The sequence below is a fragment of the Alligator mississippiensis genome, chromosome 12 (genome assembly GCF_030867095.1).
Source record: "Alligator mississippiensis isolate rAllMis1 chromosome 12, rAllMis1, whole genome shotgun sequence".
In the NCBI taxonomy this organism is placed as follows: Eukaryota; Metazoa; Chordata; order Crocodylia; family Alligatoridae; genus Alligator; species Alligator mississippiensis.
Genome location: NC_081835.1, coordinates 6,950,001 through 6,970,558, shown reverse-complemented (window position 1 = coordinate 6,970,558; position 20,558 = coordinate 6,950,001). Strand labels below are relative to the sequence as shown.

Sequence of the window (20,558 nt, the reverse complement as noted above, 5' to 3'; positions counted from 1 at the left end):
TCTTTGTGTATATGGGCCCTGGTCCTGATTCTCCATTGCCTTGCATCTTGTTGGGCTTACTGGTCCTTAGAAAGAGCAGGTGCTGACCAGGAATTAGATGTTAGATGAAGGCCTCACCATCTCCTCCAAGCCAGCTCTCTCTTGTGCGTCCTCTACATCTCAGACACCTGCAAATCCCCTTCTGAGAAGCCTGTAATAAGTGGGTCGGAGAAGAAAAGCTTCTTCTCCTCCTCATCTTCATCCTTGCCTGCCCCAGCCCTTCCACTTGCAGGCTTGTTTGACCACAGTCGGCATAGTCAGCTAGGGGAAAGAGTTGGGAGAATACGAAGTTGGTATGCTCTCCTCCCAAATCTACCGTGCATGATTAAGTGGGCATTTAATGTCATTACAGCATGAACTTTGTGTCAGTTAACATGCTCCCCAGGAGATGTTAGCATTGTATGGGGATGGGCTGCTGCAGTTGGCATTCAGTTGCCTTCTGCCATCTCTTGTACTTGTTTTCCACCCCTGCTCCCCCACAGCAAACTCAAAACTATGATGCTGCTATTAATGATGGAGGTGAGGATGGATCTGGCAGACATCAAAGGACCCTGCATCTGACCGGAGGCATCTTGGATTTACCCTGAGTGTTAGGGCTCTCTCAAAGTCTTGGTTAGACTGTGCTTTTCCAGAGTAAGGGGGGCTCTGAGATGATTGTGTGGTTGGTTTGACACCTTGCAAGAGGCGGGTAATTGAGTTTCTTGCCTGCACTTTTGAATGGGTGGAGGAGCTTCCGGGGCTGTGGTGGGTGGGTTACCCGCTTAGGACCTTGCTGTGCCAGACTTCTCCCCAGTTTCAAATCCATCTTTCGAAGGCGAAGCTCAAAGATTAGGATGGAGTTGCTCAGAAAGTGGCCCCTCACCTTACGGGGCCAAATTTATCTCCCAAGATCTAGGTTTGTGCAGTTCAGTGAGGACAGCTATTCGCTTAGTCCAGAACTGAATTTGATCCGGTCTCTTTTTGGACCCAGATATATACTGTTGGGCAGCCAGCCACCTATATGAAACTTATAAGCAGATGATGCTCGTATCTCTGAATCTAGTCGCTGTATCCTCTTTGTGTCTAGCAAGTAGCAGCAAGATGACTCAGCTTTGAGAGCCAGACTTTCAGCTGGTTTAGATTGTGAAAGCTGCCTCGGTGCCAGTGGAGCAGTGCAGCTCACACGAGCCGAATATCTGGCCGTGTGTTCTCCCATTTATCCTCACCTAAATTATGTGCTGATATCGTAACTCAAAACTTCCCACTACCAAGTCAAATTGGCATTCTCATTACAGCTAAAGAAGTTACCATTAATTACCATATGCTTTCCTGTTCTGAGTCAGTTCCCTGTCCAACCAGCCTTTTAAAATTTCTTCCGTGACTCAGATCTAGAGTCACCAGTCTTCATTTTTACACCTTAGCAAATGCTTCATATTATTGTTGTTGTTTTAATTTAAGTATATCAAGGCCACTGTGCTTCCTCAACCTGTCCTGTTCTTTGACTGCAGTCATGCAAGACCTCTTCCTCATCGTTACGACGGGCTGGCATTCTCTGATCAAATTATACTTTTCAGGGTCTTCCCTAGCTAAACCCTGCAAAATTGTTCCCAGTATTTCTTCCTTCTCCCCTTACCCTCAGCCCCCCCCCCCCCCCCCCCCCCCCCAGGGGTGCTAGGCTAGCCAGGCTATAATTAGGTAATGTATTGTGTGCCCCCCTTTTTGAATTAAGGGTGTTATATTTGTCACTGTACTGTCTTCAGGAATCTGACCTGACATCAGAGAACTTCTGAACTTGAATGGTTCATTGGTTTCTGGTCGCATGTAATAATGATCAGTTATACAACTCCCAACACTAAGCTAATGTATCAAAAAAAACACTTTAAGTAGACTGGGTGAGCCTTGGCAGACGCATAACAGAACTTTTTCCAAATTTTAGCATATGTATTGTTTTATACCTCCATCTGGCAAACAGATCATTGTTTGATATCTGAGTACTTTGCATATCTCCTCCTCCTTCTTGCAACCAAGCTACTTACATGTGCATTTATACAGCTTAATGGTATTTTTACATGCCAGAGAAATAGCTGATGGTTTTCTGTTAATTATATACACTTTTCAGCTTGACTTTTAAATACTTAGGGTCCAATGATAATCTCTTTCCCTTTTACTAAAGGTGTTTATGTAGCAGTCTTAAAAGCTGACCTGTTTGGGGGCTTTTTTTTTTTTTTTTTCCTTCTAAAATACAGGATTTCTGGTTGCTTTTTTCCCCTTGTGTGGAAGTTATCATTTCCCAGCATATGCACTGGAGATGCTAACTGTTCCAAGGAGTTGGACAGGGAGCTGAAGAGGAGCTGTATTATTTTCTGTGACAGACGCCTCAGTCTGAAACGGGAAAAGAAACACCCTTGAAAATGCCTTTAAACATGGGGAATAAGTTAGGTGATTTTCATGAACTATTTACTCTGCTGTTCAATAAAAATGAAGCAGTTCGTATGACAGCTGTTACATCACATGCTATACCTTCCTGCTAAGATACTGAGTGGCATTTAAAGTAACACACCACCATTAAGCTGGGTAAACTTTATCCATTTCAGCATGTTTTAATGGAAAAAGCCGGGGGTTTTTTTCAATTAAGTGACATCATTTTTCCCAGGTTGTAGCGCTCATTTTACAACTGTTTTTCTTTAATTCAATTTATTTTACTTTTCTTTTTCTTGGCATCCTTTAATTCTTAAGTTGGAGAAAGGGAAATATTTCTTCGTTCAGGGTTGACAAGAAACTGAGCAGTGGCATAGATCTCTTTCCCTTCTCCCGCTCCCCTCCGCCCCCCCATACATCTTGTGCTAATCTTGAGCTCTCTCTTTTATTTTGTTAGGCAAATAGGGTTATATTTTCAAAGTAGTGAAGAGATATGCATTGAAATCCCATAATTTGTTAATGGGATTTGTGCCTATACCTACTGCACATTGTTGTGGAAACCCCCCCTCCAACCTATCATGTGCTTCTCAGTTTTCACATGTAAGCAACTGCTCATTTGTGAAATGCAAATGAGTATTTTTCATATGCCTGGTGCTCCTAGGGTGGGTTTTTTTTTTATACATTTTCTTCTATGTAATCAGTAGAGGCATATGTATATTATAAAGTATATTCTGTTCATTAAAACAATGGTATAAGCCCACAAAGGGAAATTGTTAATATGTGTTGCAGCTTGTCATTTTGAGCTGTGTGAATAAAGAAGATAACTATTCCTTTGGGAAACTATTTCAGGAATTGAGCAACAGATACGTAGCCAGCGAATTCTTTTAACTGCAATTTTCCTCTTTGTGTGTACTCAAAAATAATACCGGGAAGGGTCCTTAAATGCCATTTCATATCCAGAGCACAATTTCCACAGCACAGGTGGTGCTAATATAGGACAGTCCCCTAGGCACTTGTCGCCAAGAGTTGTACAGCTTGTTCAGTGTCTGCATCCATATGGCAATCTGTCCCATTCATAGAAAGACATTGTAGCTGCGCCTGTGGGTGCTGTGGTCAATGTAGTGTAAAAAGTAGATTTTAACTCTCAGCAACCTACATGCTGCAGCGTGGCTTATTGTGGAGTCCAAGTTATAACATTGGGGGGGGTGGGGGGTTAAAAATCAGCTCGGAGCAAATTCCAGAACAATCTCGCCGGTTGGGTTTTGTGTTTGCTCTTAGGAGCACATGGTTAATTCAGCAGGTGCAGCCGCTCTGTTTGCTGCGTGCCACCAGTGCAGAGTTGATAGGAAGTCGCTCCTAGAAGAAACATTTTCTGGGTTGTTTATGCCGTGAATTAATTCAGAACGTGCAAGGCAGCGAGCGCCGCTAGCTTTCTGTGAATGTCACCCAGACGCCGGGCTTTGCTTCCCTTTTTTTTTTCCCCCCCTTCTTTCTGTTATGCTGCGTTTCGTGGTTTCTCTTCTATGTGCTTGCACTTGCGAAGGAGCCCAAACGTGCTTCCCAGAGAAGAGCGCGGTCTTGGGGTCGAGGGATCATATGGCAAGCTGGTCCTCGGGGGTGAGGTAGCACGCGGCCGCAAACGGGACCCTCCCAAGGAGAACCCGAAAACGGGCCTATTAAGATATTACGCCAAGAAGGTGTAAAATAGTAACAAGAGACGAAGATTCGTGGCTGTTTTGGTATCCGTCGTTTCCGTGCCAAATGTTGTTCTGATTTAGTGGGCCTATTTGTTATACCTTTTAGTAAATAAAAACAAATAGACAGCATAACACCTGCACCAGCATCTGCTATTTACACTACCTGTATGATTCAGCATGCTTCCCCGCGGAAATAGAGACTTGTGTCCTATAGATTTTAGTGCTTTTCTGGTGGTTCTCCGGGAGAAGGCAGTGGGAAAGAAATCAAACAATATGATTTAATTTTCTGTCTTTGTAATACATTTCCCTTGCCTTTTTACACATTTTAAGAATGTACATATATATAAAAAAGGGGGGGGGGGGGAACCCGTGCCATTTTGCGGTGGGAGCAGGCAAACCAAAGGATTCTGCAGCATATACGTGATGTGACAGTCACCTTCGACGTTGTTTTGGTTGTGCCTGTGGGACAGTCGTTAAAAAAAATATCTATTGAAGTGTAATAATCCTTATTAATGATCTCTGTTGACCATATGACCAGGTGGTAAATGGGCCAACAACTTGCTCTTACTAAAATTCTGTTCTTGTAATTAAAAAGTTCCTGTAGGAAAAAAAAAAAGATACGGGCACACAGGATTTTCTGTGTCAGGTCATTAAGCACCAACTTAAAGCACTAATTCCACTGAAATCAAGGGGACTGCTCACGAGCTTAAAGGTAAGCATACTCTCAAAGCCTTGCCGAATCAGGGCCAGCGTCTTTCTTTTTCTCTGCAGTCTGATTTCTGTATGCAAGAACAAGAGGAATTTCTGTGTTTAAGATCAGTGAGAAAAAATAGGTGAAGTGTTAGTTTAATTAGGAAAAAATGTGATCCTAAGATACTCTATCAATCCAGCTTCATCTGAATAAATTAGAGGATGGTGCAGAGAGGAATGAAATGAGATTTAACAAGGATAAGTGGGAAGTATGGCCCAGATAGGAAATAAAAAAGCCAAACCGCATGTTCAAAACAGCACATCAGCCGCTAAGCATCAGCTGTGTGAGAAATAACTGAGGCATAGCAGAGGAAGAGAAATCAAAGTGGAGCTTTCTGTGCGATGCCTTAGAAAGGTAGGTGCAAACCTGGGATGTATAAACATGTTTGTCACAGTTGAGTCTTCTTTGCCCGTGACACATTATACAGCACCGGTTAAACTGCGATTAATGTGTGATGTGCACGTGGGCACGATCCTGCGGAAGGGATCATAAACTGGAGCGAGTACAGAAGAGAGAAGGGAGGATGATGAAGGGTTTGCAGGGAAGACAGATTAAAAGGAATTAAAGATCTACACCCTGGAAAAATTGACTATGGGAGGGAAATGATTATGGTGTATAAGTACATGAAGTGATGGTACAAAGAAGGGAAAGGAGAAATTGTTCTCATTAGGTAGCAATGAGAGAATTTAGTTTCCAGCATTTCAAGTCTTCTATCTCTGGATATATTTGATGTTCTCTTCACTACAGTATCCGGGCTCCAAATTGAAATAAAAAAAAAAAAATCCAGTTTAAATACTAGGAAAACTCATTAGTGGTCAAATCCAGTGGAGGCTGGAGCCTGTACTTGAAAGAAGTGGGGAAATCAATGCTGTTTTTGTGATGTGCACTTCTCTTAAATGGGCTAGAGATACGCTGGGGTCCTCCAAAGACTAGCTGTTATACAGGGCCTTTAGAGGCTCTATTGAGATGCCAAAAATGAGTGTAAAATGCCTATTGGAATATGCATAGTGCACAAAGGAGGTTAGACTATCACAATTGTGACCGTAACCAAAAATGTTGGCTCGTATATAGATTGAGGCCAGAAGGGACTGTTTTGATCACTTAATCTAGCCATGATATATGGGTTTCTATAACAAGGCCTACCCCATATGCCTTTCCCAAGGTCTTTTACAGCATCCTCTCTCCCAGCCTGCTGGCCATCTATGCGGGACAGGTGTGGAGGAGGTCGTGGCAGGTGTGAGCGCTGACCTGCAGAAAGCAAAGTCCGTTCCTAGAAGTCGCTGCCCAGCAAACCATTCTGCAGTTGCAATCTCTGCTTTTTCTTATAGTGCCTGCCCCAGGTTGCTCAGTGGTTTATTGACCTTGTGTTACAAAGCTAAAGTGTATTACTCTCTTTTCTTTTTCGACGTGCGCCTGTGTACCGGGCCCATTACTTCTAAATTGTGCCTGATGTAAAACATGAATTTCCACTGGTCCTGTGCCTTGATATGGACTAGTGTCTTCGCTACAGGCGTTTGAGAAATACAGTCTAAAAAGACTAACCAAAAAAATGCAAGCCAGATGAGGTATCTAGATGGAAGACCTGAGCTGGCCAGGAACATTCAGGGCCACATTTTTCAAAAGGGCCACAACCAACCACTGAACTTAGTCACAGCTGAACTGGAATTTGCCCTCACAAACAACTCCTTGTTGCAGATGAAATAACTGCGTTCACAAACCAGGCAGTTAGCTGCTTAGGCATCAGTCTTACTTCTGTATGTAAACAGCATAAATATTTAGCGGTAGCTCTCTTTTAAATGTGGCCCAAGTGCTTTTTCAAGTAGATCATTTGCATTCATTTGTACGGCAGATGTGGTGTGTTTACTAGGTGCAATTCTGTGCTCTCCGTCGTGCCACTGTCAGTTGAATTGCATTTTCACTAGTGTCATCGAGAGCAGAGTATGTCTTCATGCGACACGTTATGCCAGGAATGGAAATGCTTGCATCAGAGCGCAGGGCACTTTAAGTTAGCGCCAGTAACTTGGGACCTGGCTGGTACAGGATCAGAATAACTGACTCATTAGAGTTGCTATTTTGATTTCTTATTCAGTGAATAATAAATTCTCTGCATTTTTTTAGTTTCCTCATCACATTTTCTTGCCCTTTTCGTTGCGTGTTGCCAAACAGACTTTCGAACTTCATTACTATTCAGTCTTCTGCTACACCTTTGGGGTAACATCAGAAATCATCAGCCAGTCGCATACAGAGAGCATCGGTCCTAGTGGCCCTTTACTTCATCGGGCTGAGATGCTGAAAACGGGGCTTGGGATGCAGAGCTTGATTAAACCAGGGCTCGGTTTCAAGCCTCAGAAATCTGGTAGAACCGCCTTGACCAGAGAGAGAACAAGAACGAATAGGGATCAACTCTTTTAAATGCTGTCTAAAGTACTTGGTCTACCTTTCAGGGTTTGTACAGCCTAATAATGAGTTGTATCATCAGGATGTTCTTACTTCTGTCACCATTTTCTTTAGCTCAGTATTGCAATTTTTATGAGCAGAAGCAAACCATGGTTGCTGTTGATGTCGTTGTGCTTCATCGTATTTCATTCGGTCTGCTTTCCCTACGGTGTGTCACACTGGAGAGCAGACTAGATGGTCAGTGGTCCTTCTGGCTTTATCATGTATGGACCCCAATGGGGACTGTGTTTCTTGCACATGATTACTGCCTTCCCCCTTTAAAACTCTTAGCTGGCTAATTTTACCCTTGGCATCTTGAGGCCAAATAATGCAGGGAGGTGTTAGCAATAATCCCGACTTTCTAAAAGCACACGCCTGGCACTTATTAGACAAGACATAGTCACTCCACTTGTAATTTTCTAAACCTGGGTATGATATCACAAAGGAATGTGAAATCCTCTAATTAAATACAATTCTGAGAGCAGACAGAAAATTGAGATGATGAGGGTTAAGGGGCATGAAAAAGGCAAAGAACACAGTGTGAGGAAGACAGACAGACACACCAGCAAATTCATTACTGGCCTGTAGACTCCCATGTTATTCATGCTAGGATGCATACACGTACACACTGGCAACAACATGGGTATGCCGTTGTTCAATGCTCTGTTTATAACCTGGTGGTTTGAGAGACTTCAGTATACAGGTTTCCTTTGGTCAGTATTGCAGAAGATGAGCCTGAGAGTCAAATCATCGGCGCTATCTCAGTTAAAGATGAGCATTATCGTGATGATCAGATACCCTTCCATTTCTCGTTAGCCTGAGACCAAACAAAACTTAGAGCTGTAAGACCAAGAGCCAGGAAAGTGAGACTTTGAATGATGACTGAAGTACGTTTGCAGTGCTTCCATCTGGATCGAAGAGCCTGTTTTACGGAGAGAGCTACTTTGTGGGCACTGGGCAGCGGTGCAAGTCATTTCCTGCTTTCTCGAGGAAAAAGTGATCTCCCTTTTCTTTGAGCAGTAAGCAGGGAGCCTTTCCAGATGGGAAGGAGGTGAGATTGTGCAGAACCTTTGCGGGGCAGTGATGTATTTTCTCTACACCATTATAAAACAAGCAGTCATTTCACCAGAAAACAAAGAATCGCTGCTTTCCTTTTTCCCACAAATTCGGAAAATGCAGACATTCAAGCATTGGATAATGGAGTGTTTCCACACCAGGCTGCGATGTCTGGAGTATTATTAGTGAGGGTCCTGCTTGTTTCCTATCTGATTCTTTAGTCAAGATACAGCCAGTATTTGGATTCATGGTACCCATTTCCACGTGGCTATTTAGCAGGTCCGCTCTCATTTGGGAATATTGTAACATTACAAGTGATTCTTAAACATATGTCTTGATTACAACAGTTACCTCTGAAGTAATTTCACTATTCCCCATCTGACGTACCACACTGATGGAGAACACAAATAAAAAGTTTATTATAAGCAGAGATTAATTTGTGTATGGGAAAGAGCCTCCCCCCGTTTTACCCAACCCTAATCTGACAGGCGACCATGTAAAAACATTAGTGTAATGTCTCGCTTGGCAGGGCCTGTGCAGAGTCAGAGGTGTTTCTATTTTATTAATGCATTCAGTTATTTTATTTCAGCTCCTATTATTTTTTTACTCCCATATACATTGTGGATTTGGTAAAGGGAGAAGGAGGCTGGATTCCTTTGTATTGGCAATAGATTTGCTAGCTAAATTCTGAGCACAAAGCCAGATTAAGTCCTGAGTTGCACCCTGGAAGACGACAGGCATTCAGACGCTTAACCAAGAACAGCTGAGAGGTCGCTGTGGACGTCATTTTGACTTGGGTAGGTGTTCTCCAGTCTGAAAGCTTCCTCCACATTCGTGCATGGCATTTTGCGTCGTTAGACTATCCCCACAGGTGCATGGACTATTGATTTAGCAGCACTGATTACTAGAAATAGGAAGGGCAAAATGAATTGACTAGTAAAGGTGCTAGTCTGTCACTTGTCTGCCTTAACCCAGCTGGCAGAGCATTCTCCATGTGAGGGTGGGCTATGAAAGCAGCAAAAACATAAGGACATAAGAAAACTTCCTTACTAGGAGGGTGGTGAAGCATTGGAGCAGGTTACCCAGAGAGGTGGTGGAAGCTCCATCCTTGAAGGTTTTTAAGGCCTGGCTTGACAAAGTCCTGGCTGGGATGATGTAGTTGAGGATGGTCCTGCTTTGGGCAGGGGGTTGGACTAGGTGTGACCTCCTGAGCTCCCTTCCAACCCTAATTGTCTATGAGTCTAAGAAGTGCCATACTGAGTCATGCTAGTGGTCCTTCTAGTCCAGTATCCTGTCTGTGCTGGGCAGACGTAGATGTTATTCAGGGAGGGCATCTGAACTGGATATAACCAGAGTGATCTATCCCCTGTTCATTACCCTCCCTGGCATCCACCGTCAGTGGTGTAGAGATGTCACAGAAAACATCACTAACTGTTCTGTTGAATAGCTATCGCCCATGAATTTGCACAGCCCGTTTTTGAACGTGGCTGTACTATCTGCCTCTACGACCTCCTGTGGCAACAATTAGGGACTATTAAATGGACACCTAAGGATCGTCCAGCTTACCACTTGCATTCTGTAACTCTGTGCTACGTGTCATTAATAAACCGAATTGCATAACAAAGTTTACTTGGCACAGGAGCTACTTCTTGCGCCTGCAACTAATCACATCACACCACTGCATTGTTTGGGATTTGTTCTGTTTCGCAGACGGATAACTTATATAAGGCATAGTGAATGCAAATCCACTGGCATAGGAAAATGAGCTTGTGCAGAGCTCTCTTCAGGTCCCATGCCACACATACGTGTGTTGCTGCAGAAGTTAGTTACCTCCATTAACTTGTTGAACATCACAGATGACCTGTCATGAAGATGTGTGCGCTTTTGAAAGAGAGGCAGACAGAAACAAATGCACATGCTCTCTTGTGTGTCATTAGAAATCAATGGAAAAGGTCTGAGCCAAAATCTTTACTTGCTCTTCCTGCCAGCAGTCTTGTCTTTGTAAAAGAAAGTCACAGGCAGTGAGATGGAGGACACATCCAGATACCAGACATCTTATATGCACACACACAAAATGTTGTTTCAGCCAAAAGCATTCAGATCTTTGCTTTCCAATGGCCTTTTCCTCAACAAATCTGGTACTTGGAAAAGCCGACTCTCCATTAGCTTTCTATTTGCTTTCTTCATTATTTCAAGTGCAGGATGTGATCTCATTCTGCTCTGTCTCTTTCTGGAGGAATTCTTTGAGACTCGGTTTAAACACGCAAAACGGCAGTAATTCAGACCATCAGAAGCAGAGTATTGACGACGCTCTGTTTACAAAAACCCAATCTGGGCATGTTAAGTCCCAAATATGTACCATCCAAGACATAAGCACGGTGCAGGGATAAGTAGTTGTGAAAGAAAAACTCCTGAAAGTGCTTCATTTATAAATAAATAAGTAGCTACTTCCAGTAATTTTGCAGTTTGTGCATTTTGGTCGAATGGCTGTGGAAACTTCCTTGTATTTCCACTTTAGGCATGATGTCTTGTTAAGTGCAGTATGAACGCCTTGACTTCATATTCCCGTGTATGGGCAATACCAGGAATTCCCGTGGACCTAGTTTAGACTTCACTTCAGTTAGATGCCTTTAGTCGTATACTTGGGACATTTTTGCACTGAGATCCCTGGGAGGAAAAGAGAGTTGCAACCTTGAATGAAAACAATTGCTATATAGGGCTCTTGGGGCCTTCCCCTAGCCTGCCTTCCAAATCTCAGAGTAAAATTTTAAAACCTTGATTAGGGGTTTAAGCTGTGTGACTCCCATTGGTATTGTAATGGGATTTGCAGTGCTGAAGCCCCAGAGACCACTTTGAAAACGTACCCCTTCTTGTTTGTCGGACGGCGCTTTACTCTTCCTCTCGACTGAGCAGGTAACGTTCATTATGTGCACTGACACGCTGAAGTTTTGCCCAGTCTGCCAGATAAACCGAAATCATCAGACTGACCCAACTGTGAATGTCTTCATTGATTTTTAAAGGGGTGTTAACATCGAAGCCTCGTTTCCTGCACTGTTTTATAGAAGTGTTGTAAAATCAATTGATAAAAAACACCCCCAAAAAACAAGGAAACAACAGTTCTCCGTCCTTTCATTTTAAGAACAGATGGGTTTAAATTTAGTGGCAACTGTAAATGCTCCTAGCACCATTTAATTCTTAAATGTACCCAGGTTTGCTGTGCAGTTGAGTAAGTAGAGCAAGGCCTTGTCTACACTCGGAAGTGGCGGCGTACCGGGCTAGCTGCACGACAGGCCCTGCAAGGTTAAACAGAGCTGATATCAGCAGGAGACTTATTTTGCTGGATCGTTTCTACCAGCACTGGGAATGAAACAGCGCGACGGGCCAAAGGACGTTTTTTGCTGGCATCTCTGCTTCTACGTTCGAGCTGCTGCCGGCAGAGCCGTGCTGGTTCTGGGCGCGGGTCTTTTGTGTGTTCGTTTGTCCCCTGCTCCTAACCCGCGTAATTCTGCTGATTGGAGCGTTTACGGGTAAACCAGGCCTGAGATAATGCAGGGTGGTTTGTTTTAGTGTGGGTAATTTTTAACTACCAAAGCTAATCCTTCATCTGGATAGTATATCTTAACCCTGCCAATATCCAATAAATCACTGGAAAGAAGTACAAGATAACGTTTGAAATCTGTGCAGATTTTTGTCGTCTTTTGCAGCTCGAACATGCCTATCGCTATGCCTCCTATTTGGCATAGCGATAGTCCATCTAAAATAAAATGGGACAGTATACTCCATTTCACTATTACTTCTTAAATGCTTTTCCTCCTCGTGTATGGAGAGTGCAGTTGCTCTGGCTCAAGCAGACATTGTTCCTCAAAAAATATGGGGACTAATGTTTTTCTAATTTCCCTACAGAGCATGAATTGGTTTCTTCATTCCTTTAACAGCTCATCAGTGATAGCTTCTCCCCGCTTATCCGTTTGTAAAGAACCAATTCGGTTAAACAGAGGCGCTATTCCCACGTCGGCAAGGCCTTTGCAACCTCTGCGGCCACTCCGTTTTGCAGGGAAAGTCGATTGCTGATTTTTAGAACTGCTGAGAAAAAAGCACAGAGCAAATTTTCAACCAACATGGAAAGAGCCCATGTATACCCTTGTGATACGTTTCCCAACCGGTGCCACACCTTTTGCCTTCAGGAGAGTTTCTAAAACTCCTCACCTGTCCTGAGATTCCCATTGAGCCTGGGAAGAGAAATGACAAACTGGGAGGTGTGGAGGAATGTGCTGGTGTTGCTCTTCTTGCACGACACAGCATCTTGGGAGCATGTTCCAGCGTGGCTCTGCTCCTGGGTGCATAAGAGCGAATTTAAGAATATAATCTTCTCTGTAATACACCGAGATGATTTTACAGAACGAGAACAAATGACATTTCCATCTGTGCATAGATGCAAGATGGCAAAAAGTAGGTGTTTATCCATAACATTACCTGTAATCCATGATAAAGTCAGTCATAAAACCACACCTAGATGCTGGTATGCACTCATATCCTTTGTGTATGTTTGAAGTTCATAATGTGGCACAGACACGCTGCAGCAAAAAGATTTGCTCTGAAAAATAGATGTGCATGTGAGCATAAAATAGAGCCCTCGATATTATTTTGACATTTTATGTTTAAAGTCATCTAAGGTTATGGAAATTGTTGCAAAAATAATTCCTTCGCTTAAGAAGTTTCCATGCAGAAGTTGAATAAAGAAGATATTTTAGAATATGGTTCATCAGTTAGTGCAACAGATACATTTCCCTGAGCACCACATGGCCTGGATCAAAGCGTCTCATGACTTGGATCAGTGCAGCCAAATCATTACGTATTGATTGGAATCCCGCTGAAGGATTAACCCCTTAGGGTTCATAAGAAGTTTTTCTTTAACCCTAGTTTCAGTAGTTGGAAGGCACTGTGACATTCCTGCCAAAGCTTAGAAAGGTTAATAGCCCCCACTCACCCCTTGGTACTGTAGAAGTCTTTGATTATGTGGTTCCTTTTTTATGATGAATTTTACATTTGAAAACATTGGTGATTCACTTTATTGGAGCATAAAAAGACTGCACTAGTGCAAAGAAGCTGAACATAAGACGAAAAAAATAATACCGGGCAGACAATACAGCATTACAGTAGAGCTGCAAACTTCCAGTTTTGTTCCCTTTTTATGAAACAATGTGGAATATTTTAATTCTCAGGTACGTTGCATTTGAGAATCTGTGCTGCTATACGGGGGTAGCATTTCATCCTGATGCAGATGAACTGCAAATGTATAATGTTCATAAATACCTTGGCAAAATATCAAGCAGGGTATTAAGGAAGTCTGTCAAATGATTTTGATTTTTTTGCCCCCTCCATGTTCATTTAAATTCCTTATAAAGCTTTTAATTAACGAATGAAATGTAGGTGGTTCCTAGAGTAGGGATGGCAGATGATGCATGTTCATGTTGCAAATGGTATTTAATTTTAATTTTGAAAAATCAGGGGCCAAGTAAGTAGGGTTCTACAAAGCTGAATGGCATATTTCTGGGTCTGTTGTTTGCTGCTAGCAGCATCTTTGCTAAAATACCTATATACCAAGCCTTCTGTTACAATACTTTTCCTCCTCTTCTTTTTGCTTCTTTCCTTCAGTTTGTCCCACGAGGAGCACTCACATAGCCACCCGCTGTATGGACATGGTGTATGCAAATGGCCGGGCTGTGAAGCAGTATGTGAAGACTTCCAGTCATTTCTAAAGTAAGAATGTTTTTTTGGCACTCGCCTATTATAAGAAACATTCTCTGAAATTCTTGATGCTGCCCCTCCATTCACTGAGGACCTGGTGCAAGTCAGCAGAAAACTTCCCATTGATCCAAAGCCCATTGAACTCAGGCCCAAAATGCATTTTAATAGGGGATAGTAAATTATCCCCCTGGGAGAAGGGGATTCCACAGCTCCAGTCGGGGAAGTCAGGTCCTGTGCAGTTCTCTCCTATAAAATCCGGGGTTTGGTTTTCTACAGCATTATAAATGTCTGGGTTGGTTGCTTTTTTTTTTTTTTTTTTTTTTTTTAAGTTCTGAGATTGAAAATTTAAACAATGTAACCTTAATTTAACCTTTATTTCACTTGATTTAGAAATTTAGCCTTAAATTAACTCCTTAATTGTACAGCGGGATTGCAAAGCATCACATGAAATTAATTTCTGTCAAATAAGTAACTAATGAACAAAGTCTACACTACTAAAAATAAACTCTAATTACATTAATTGGGCCCCTGCAGTTTGCTGCAGACCTTTCCTTACTGCCAAAGAACACAGTTTTACACGTTGCATAAACAGTGCATTATTGGCTTGTGTGTGGCAATGCGTGGTTCCCAACCGGGGAAAGGCAAGGCGAGGGAAGGCTGTAATAGCTCACACATGGCTCCTCGATGAGTAAATGACCAACTTTATCTCTCCAAGCTGAAGCCTAAATAAATTCATATTGGGAAGCATTTTTCTCGGTGTAGGTGCATTCACACTGTTGGCTAATGGGGGTTCTTCCTTGATTTTTCTGAGCCCTGGTATTTCCCAGATTTGCTGTCACTGTGCAGTTGTTACATCTGACAAAAACCAATTGCTCCAGCAGCATATGCGGACCAAACGCACCAAGGGCCAAATGAAAAAAGCCCATGGAAACCTACAACATTGCATGATTTGCACTGGTAGCAGACTAGAAATACAACATGTTTAAATTTGGGGGGGAGAGGTTTGTGAAGGATTTTTAAAAATGTGTTGAGATGCAATTTCTGCTTTCAAAACGCAATGGGCCAGTCTTTCTCCTACTGAAGCCGCTGGCAGAATCCTTTTGCCTCCAGTGGGAGCAGGATCCGGCCCATTATAAACATACCTTACAAGTAAGAGATGGTATAGTAATGAAAAGGTTCTCATTACAAGAGGATTACAAAATAAGAAGGTACTAGTCATAAATTTCCATGAAGGGTGGCTTCATTTCTTTCAATTCATCCTGTTGTTCACTTAGGTGAAATAAATGCTAATCTCTCCATACTTGCCAGCTCATTCATATTCATATGCCATTCTATAACATTTAGGCCTTTAAAACAATTCTAATTTCATTAAATTTGGTCCAAGGGAAAGGTGCTAGATTGACTGACAGCCTTGGAGATTGGAATAATCTATTTATTAACGTAGGGGCCAGGTCTTGCAACCTTTACTCACTTGAGTAGTCCTTTACTGTGGATTAGAGCCACTGGTTTTAGTCAAACGATTTATGGAGGGATTCCCTACTCAACATGGTGCTGTGGAGCGCAGTCTGGCCCCGAAGCAATAAGCTATGAATAGGGACACGGCGGGCTTTGTGTCACTGTGTCTCAGCCCCACCTGAGCTGCAACCACCTTTAAGAAAGAGGAGTATTTCGATCTCTCTCTCGACCTCTCTGCCGACATCGTAAGAAAAGTTTGTTAGGAGTTTTGGACCTAAAAAAGGAAATATTGTCCCCTGTCCCATGGCTGAAACCGATTTCACAAAGACTTCTAAACAGTGACGAGATTGTAGCCGTTTCTGACCTGGGCTAGACTTGAACCAGTCGCCCTGCCCTCAGCCCTAATCATTTGTGGAAGGGTTTCTTGCTGCTGGTTTTGGAGCCATCATTTTGCTCTTACGCTGTCCTTCAACAACAAAAAAAATATATTATGCATGATGTTCTTTTATCTTTTGAGTTTGCTGAATTTCCCAGGTCACGAATTTTAGTCCCGGGGACTGTCTCCTTACAATATCTCTTCAGCTCTGAGTGACTCACAACGGATATCCCCAGGGAGCAAATTGACTTTGCAAAGGGAGTGGGCAGCTGTTTATAAAATGATATTCCAGCTTCCACGTCTCTCGCCCCTATTGTGGCGTGGTTGCCCTTACATTTTATTATTGTCTTTGAAAACGTGTTACTTCCTGAAAAGATAGGAAATCATACAGAAAATGGTAGAATTCTGAAAATAATGCAGAAAATGGAAGACTTTCATAACAGGTATTTTTAAGTAACACCCACTGTACTTGTGCAGAGATCTTGACAGTCAAACCACGACACGAACCTCAAAAGTCTGTTCATCAAGCGAAGGGCAGGATATGTAGCAACCCAGCGTTGCTTAATTTCACTTGCCCTAGTAAAAGATCTGTTGCAGAAAGCAAAGAGAAGTTATATGGGGAATGAAAGCCCTGCAAGTCCATAAAATGATGCCACAGTTGAGGGAGGGAAAAAAAAAAAAAAGGACTCACAGGTCTAAAAACATGGTTCATTTTTTTTTCTCCTGAGGAAGAAATATCATAACTGTTGGTAAATCAAAACCAGAGATTTGACACTCTTCTGTGATCATTCTGTAGTGTTTGTTCCCAAGGTGAGGTACACCACAGGGCCCTTGATTTCAAAGATAAATACTGTACAAATAACGATCCTAGTTGTCTTTCACTCACAGCCAACAGGAGGATGCTTATCAGAACCAGCAGATAGACAGCCTATTGTACACATTTGTTTCCCTATTTCTTTTCCAAATAGGTTGCAGTTTTAGCATTGGGGTTTTTTTTTTAATCTATCTGCCATTGGTTATCATGTGATGGTGTATCTGTTTGAGCTAACTGATATCAGCAGGTGCTTCTGCTAAATCTAATGAAATAGTAGCACCCTGCATTGCCTAGCATACTCAGATAACACAAAAACAAAAACAAGTCCAGTTTTACTGCTGTGACCTGATGGCCTTCTCCCAGACTGTAGAAAACAAGGTGAATTCTTTGGGGAGCAGCTGTGCTTGTACGTTGTAGCTAACGTTCAGATGAGAACCTGAAAGAAGAGGCAAGATTGCCATACGAGCTTTGCTTGCTTAAAATCCAGCGATAATCTCGATCTCCTTTTCTGGGTCTTAAAGATTCCTCTGTATAGCAAGAGGAATCATTTCTCCCCTTTGCTACTATGTGCCTTGTGAAATCATTGCTACACGAGCAGCCATGCACTCATTAAGGTACACAGGTATCCGGGGCACATGAATGAGCCCTGTATATATAAATATATATATATTTTTTTTTAATTTCATTGCGGTTTGGGTATTTTCAAACTCAGCAGTAGCATTTTTAATCTGAACGGTGACTGCAATGAGGGGAGACGCACCTTTTGGAGAGCCTGGCAGTCCTACAGGAGCGAGAAGCTAGTAATCGGTTTCATGTGAATTTGGCTGTAATGAAACTAAGGAAGGTTTATGTGAAAGAAACGACTAAGTGCACTCTGCAATGTTTTCACAAGTGTTTTTATCATGGTAACATCTTGTTTACTTTAGTTGCCTGCCTAAAACTACTTGGAACATGTTAAGAAAACATTTCAAGAAAGCTTCTACAAAGAGGCTTTTGTTTAGCAGCAACTGTGAGGCTGCTCAGCTCACAAAGGTGTTAACTTTCAACCCCTTAAGCACTTCCACATGAAATTCCAGCAACGATGTTTGTGGTTTTGCAAAAACAAAGTGCATGTTAAAGAAACCAGGTATATGCTAATACATGTTGAAGTCGGCCGGAAATCATAAATTGTTTCAAACACATTAATTGCTATCGTTTGCATGTCAAAATGTGCTGCAGTGAAATCAGCTACAGTTAGCACAACAGAGACTTTTGATGGAACGGGCAGCCAGGGCAGAAGAGGCTCGTCTGTCTAAGTTTTAAACGCGCGGCGTACCCGCTCGGTTCCTCAAACGTAAATGCAAAGAAGTACTGGCGCGAGGTCTTTCCAACCGTTTCTCCATCCTAAGAAGAGTAAGGCAGCCGAAGTGCAATTGTTCATGAAATCTGTTCATTGGGCAAACACGTTGATACTCCCCGATGAAAGAGCTCATTTTATTTTCTAGGCCGCCACACAGTTTGAGTTGCTGTTCAAATTTGAATTTTACAGTTTCTTTTACAGCATCCTTATTAACCTTTCTGACATTGCACGGAAGTTCAAGACCTTTCCAATAGCTACATTGCTTAAAGAGGTCAGAGTGGCCTAAATACCACAGTGCCCTCTAGTGATCTATAGGATATTAGATGGAAAAGTTTTTGATGAGTAGCCCAAAGATAACGTCGCCAATAGCCCCGCACTTCATTGTGCTTATCAGTAGATGAAGAACTACTGAGCTTCATCTAACGCGTTTAATTTTCATTTTATAGACATAGACGAATATTTTTTTTTATCTCAGTTATTTCAGGTGTGAAAATCTGAGGAGTGTGTGTGTATATATATATATATATATGTGTGTGTGTGTGTGTGTGTGTATATATATAATATGAATAATAATATTTATATAATGTGTGTGTGTGCACGTGTGTGTGTGTGTATATGTATATGTATGTGTGTGTGTGTGTGTATATATATATATATATATATATATATATATAATATGAATGAGAATATTTTTGCCCACAATAGGTACATACTTAGGCACATTACACACCATATTTTTAAGGTGTTCTTAGTTTATGTTTCACATTATAATTTCCGGTGTGTAATCAGAGAGCATTACTTAAGAGACAAGGATCATCTTTGTTTCATACTTTTATTGACACTGTCTACCATATTACTGCTATGTCTAAATGGTAAAATTTATTATTAGCAATAGTGTCACAAAAGTCTGAGACAGCGATTTTCCTTTCAATAAAAGTAGTTAAAAACCTTTTAGAAAATCCATAATTTTGATTGCTGGTACTTCATAAATGTATAACTGGTACTTTTTAGCTGTCTCTTTAGGGAAAAATGAGTTTTATCACCTGCAGTACCTGGGTTAATGAAATTGTGTGTTGGAATTTAGCCAGAATGAAAAATGAGATCATTCGGTGGCACTACTATTGGCAACAGGTCTCATAAAAAGCTTTGACTCTTTTTAGCAAAGTATCATTAGTTTAAAGGCGGGGGGGGGGGTTGAGTTATTTGTCATTTTCAAAGTTTCTGTGCTTGTAAGATTTTCATTTGCTGTAATATTCAAAGCCCAATGACCTCAAAACTTTCAGCAAGGCCAAAAGAAACACAGCAATGTCCATCAGTACCTAGTAAAGGAATTTACTTGCTTCAGATTTCAACTCCAGTTCCTGTTCAGCCCTTTAAAAATCACGACTCTCAGCTCAAATTTGAAATAATGCTCCTTTTTTCTCATGCTCCTCTGTGTTTGATTGTTTGTGGATATTAGCTGTCCAGGAAATCCCATACTTACAGATATAAATCCAAAATGATCTTGTTTTTCCGTAGCCAGCCCAGGATGTATGAGACAGTTATGATGATTTGTTAATTTTTGCGACCTGTATTTATTTTATGTGGGCCGTATACTTGAAAAGAGAGGGAATCAGCTGTCGAAATAGGCTACGTTTGTCAAAAAGGAGCGTCTTGACTCTTTCCTTTTAAGCCCTTTGCTTTCTTTACTTTTGGAGAATTCAGTGTATGCACCTCCATATGGTGATAAACAAGAGCTGCATTGTGCCCTGACACAGGCTTAAACTCAACCCCTGTTACCGAAGACTCTTTTGAGACGTGTGAGCAGTGCAGGAGCCTTGAAAGGCTGTCAGGCTAGGGTGTTGGTTTGAAATGTGCCTTGAATGTATAACCCTGCTTTTATTTTAATAGTGCAATATTTTTTTTTTCCCCTCTAATGTAATATTAATCGTCATCCATTTGTAGCGAAATATTTTTCCTTGTGCCTGATGGGGAGGGGAAAAAATGGATTAAGTCTACCAAATGAGTTAAGGGGAAAAAGAAAGGCAGTGCAGGCAATTTGTGGGGGTGGGGGGAAACAAAATACCCCCCCCCCCCACACACCTTTTTTTATCCCTACCTGTGATTCAATTCCTATCCTCTAGCATAGGACCCACCGCTGCTTCTGCTCCTTTCCAGACTGTGCAGGAGATGCTGCCAGGTTTTGATGTCTCAACTTATGATGGTTATAGGGATAATAGACGCTAGCGCAGTCTACCAAAAAATGTAAAAAAAAAAAAATCATCATAATAAAAATCCAGTGCTGAAAAACAATGTGTATTTACAGTTAGCCTGTTGTTTTTATTGCTGCATGCTAGCAAGCTTTTATATTTGCATCGTTTGAGGTCTAAAAAAGTGACACATGCCAACATTCATAGCTGTTCCTGATGTCTCCACATTTTCATAGCCTTTTTATTTCAACGGCATTTCAG

The 20,558-nt window shown here is 41.8% G+C and overlaps 1 protein-coding gene across 20 annotated transcripts in view; it reads left to right on the top strand.

Moving 5' to 3' along the window:
* FOXP1 (forkhead box P1) overlaps positions 1 to 20,558 on the top strand; it is a 442,244-nt gene that overhangs the window by 376,385 nt on the left and 45,301 nt on the right. For all 20 annotated transcript variants that reach the window (XM_059715648.1, XM_059715649.1, XM_019499635.2 and 17 more), the window contains one exon: positions 14,032 to 14,136. In XM_059715648.1, coding sequence (XP_059571631.1) covers positions 14,032 to 14,136 — 105 coding nt within the window. The remainder of the gene's footprint in view (positions 1 to 14,031; positions 14,137 to 20,558) is intronic.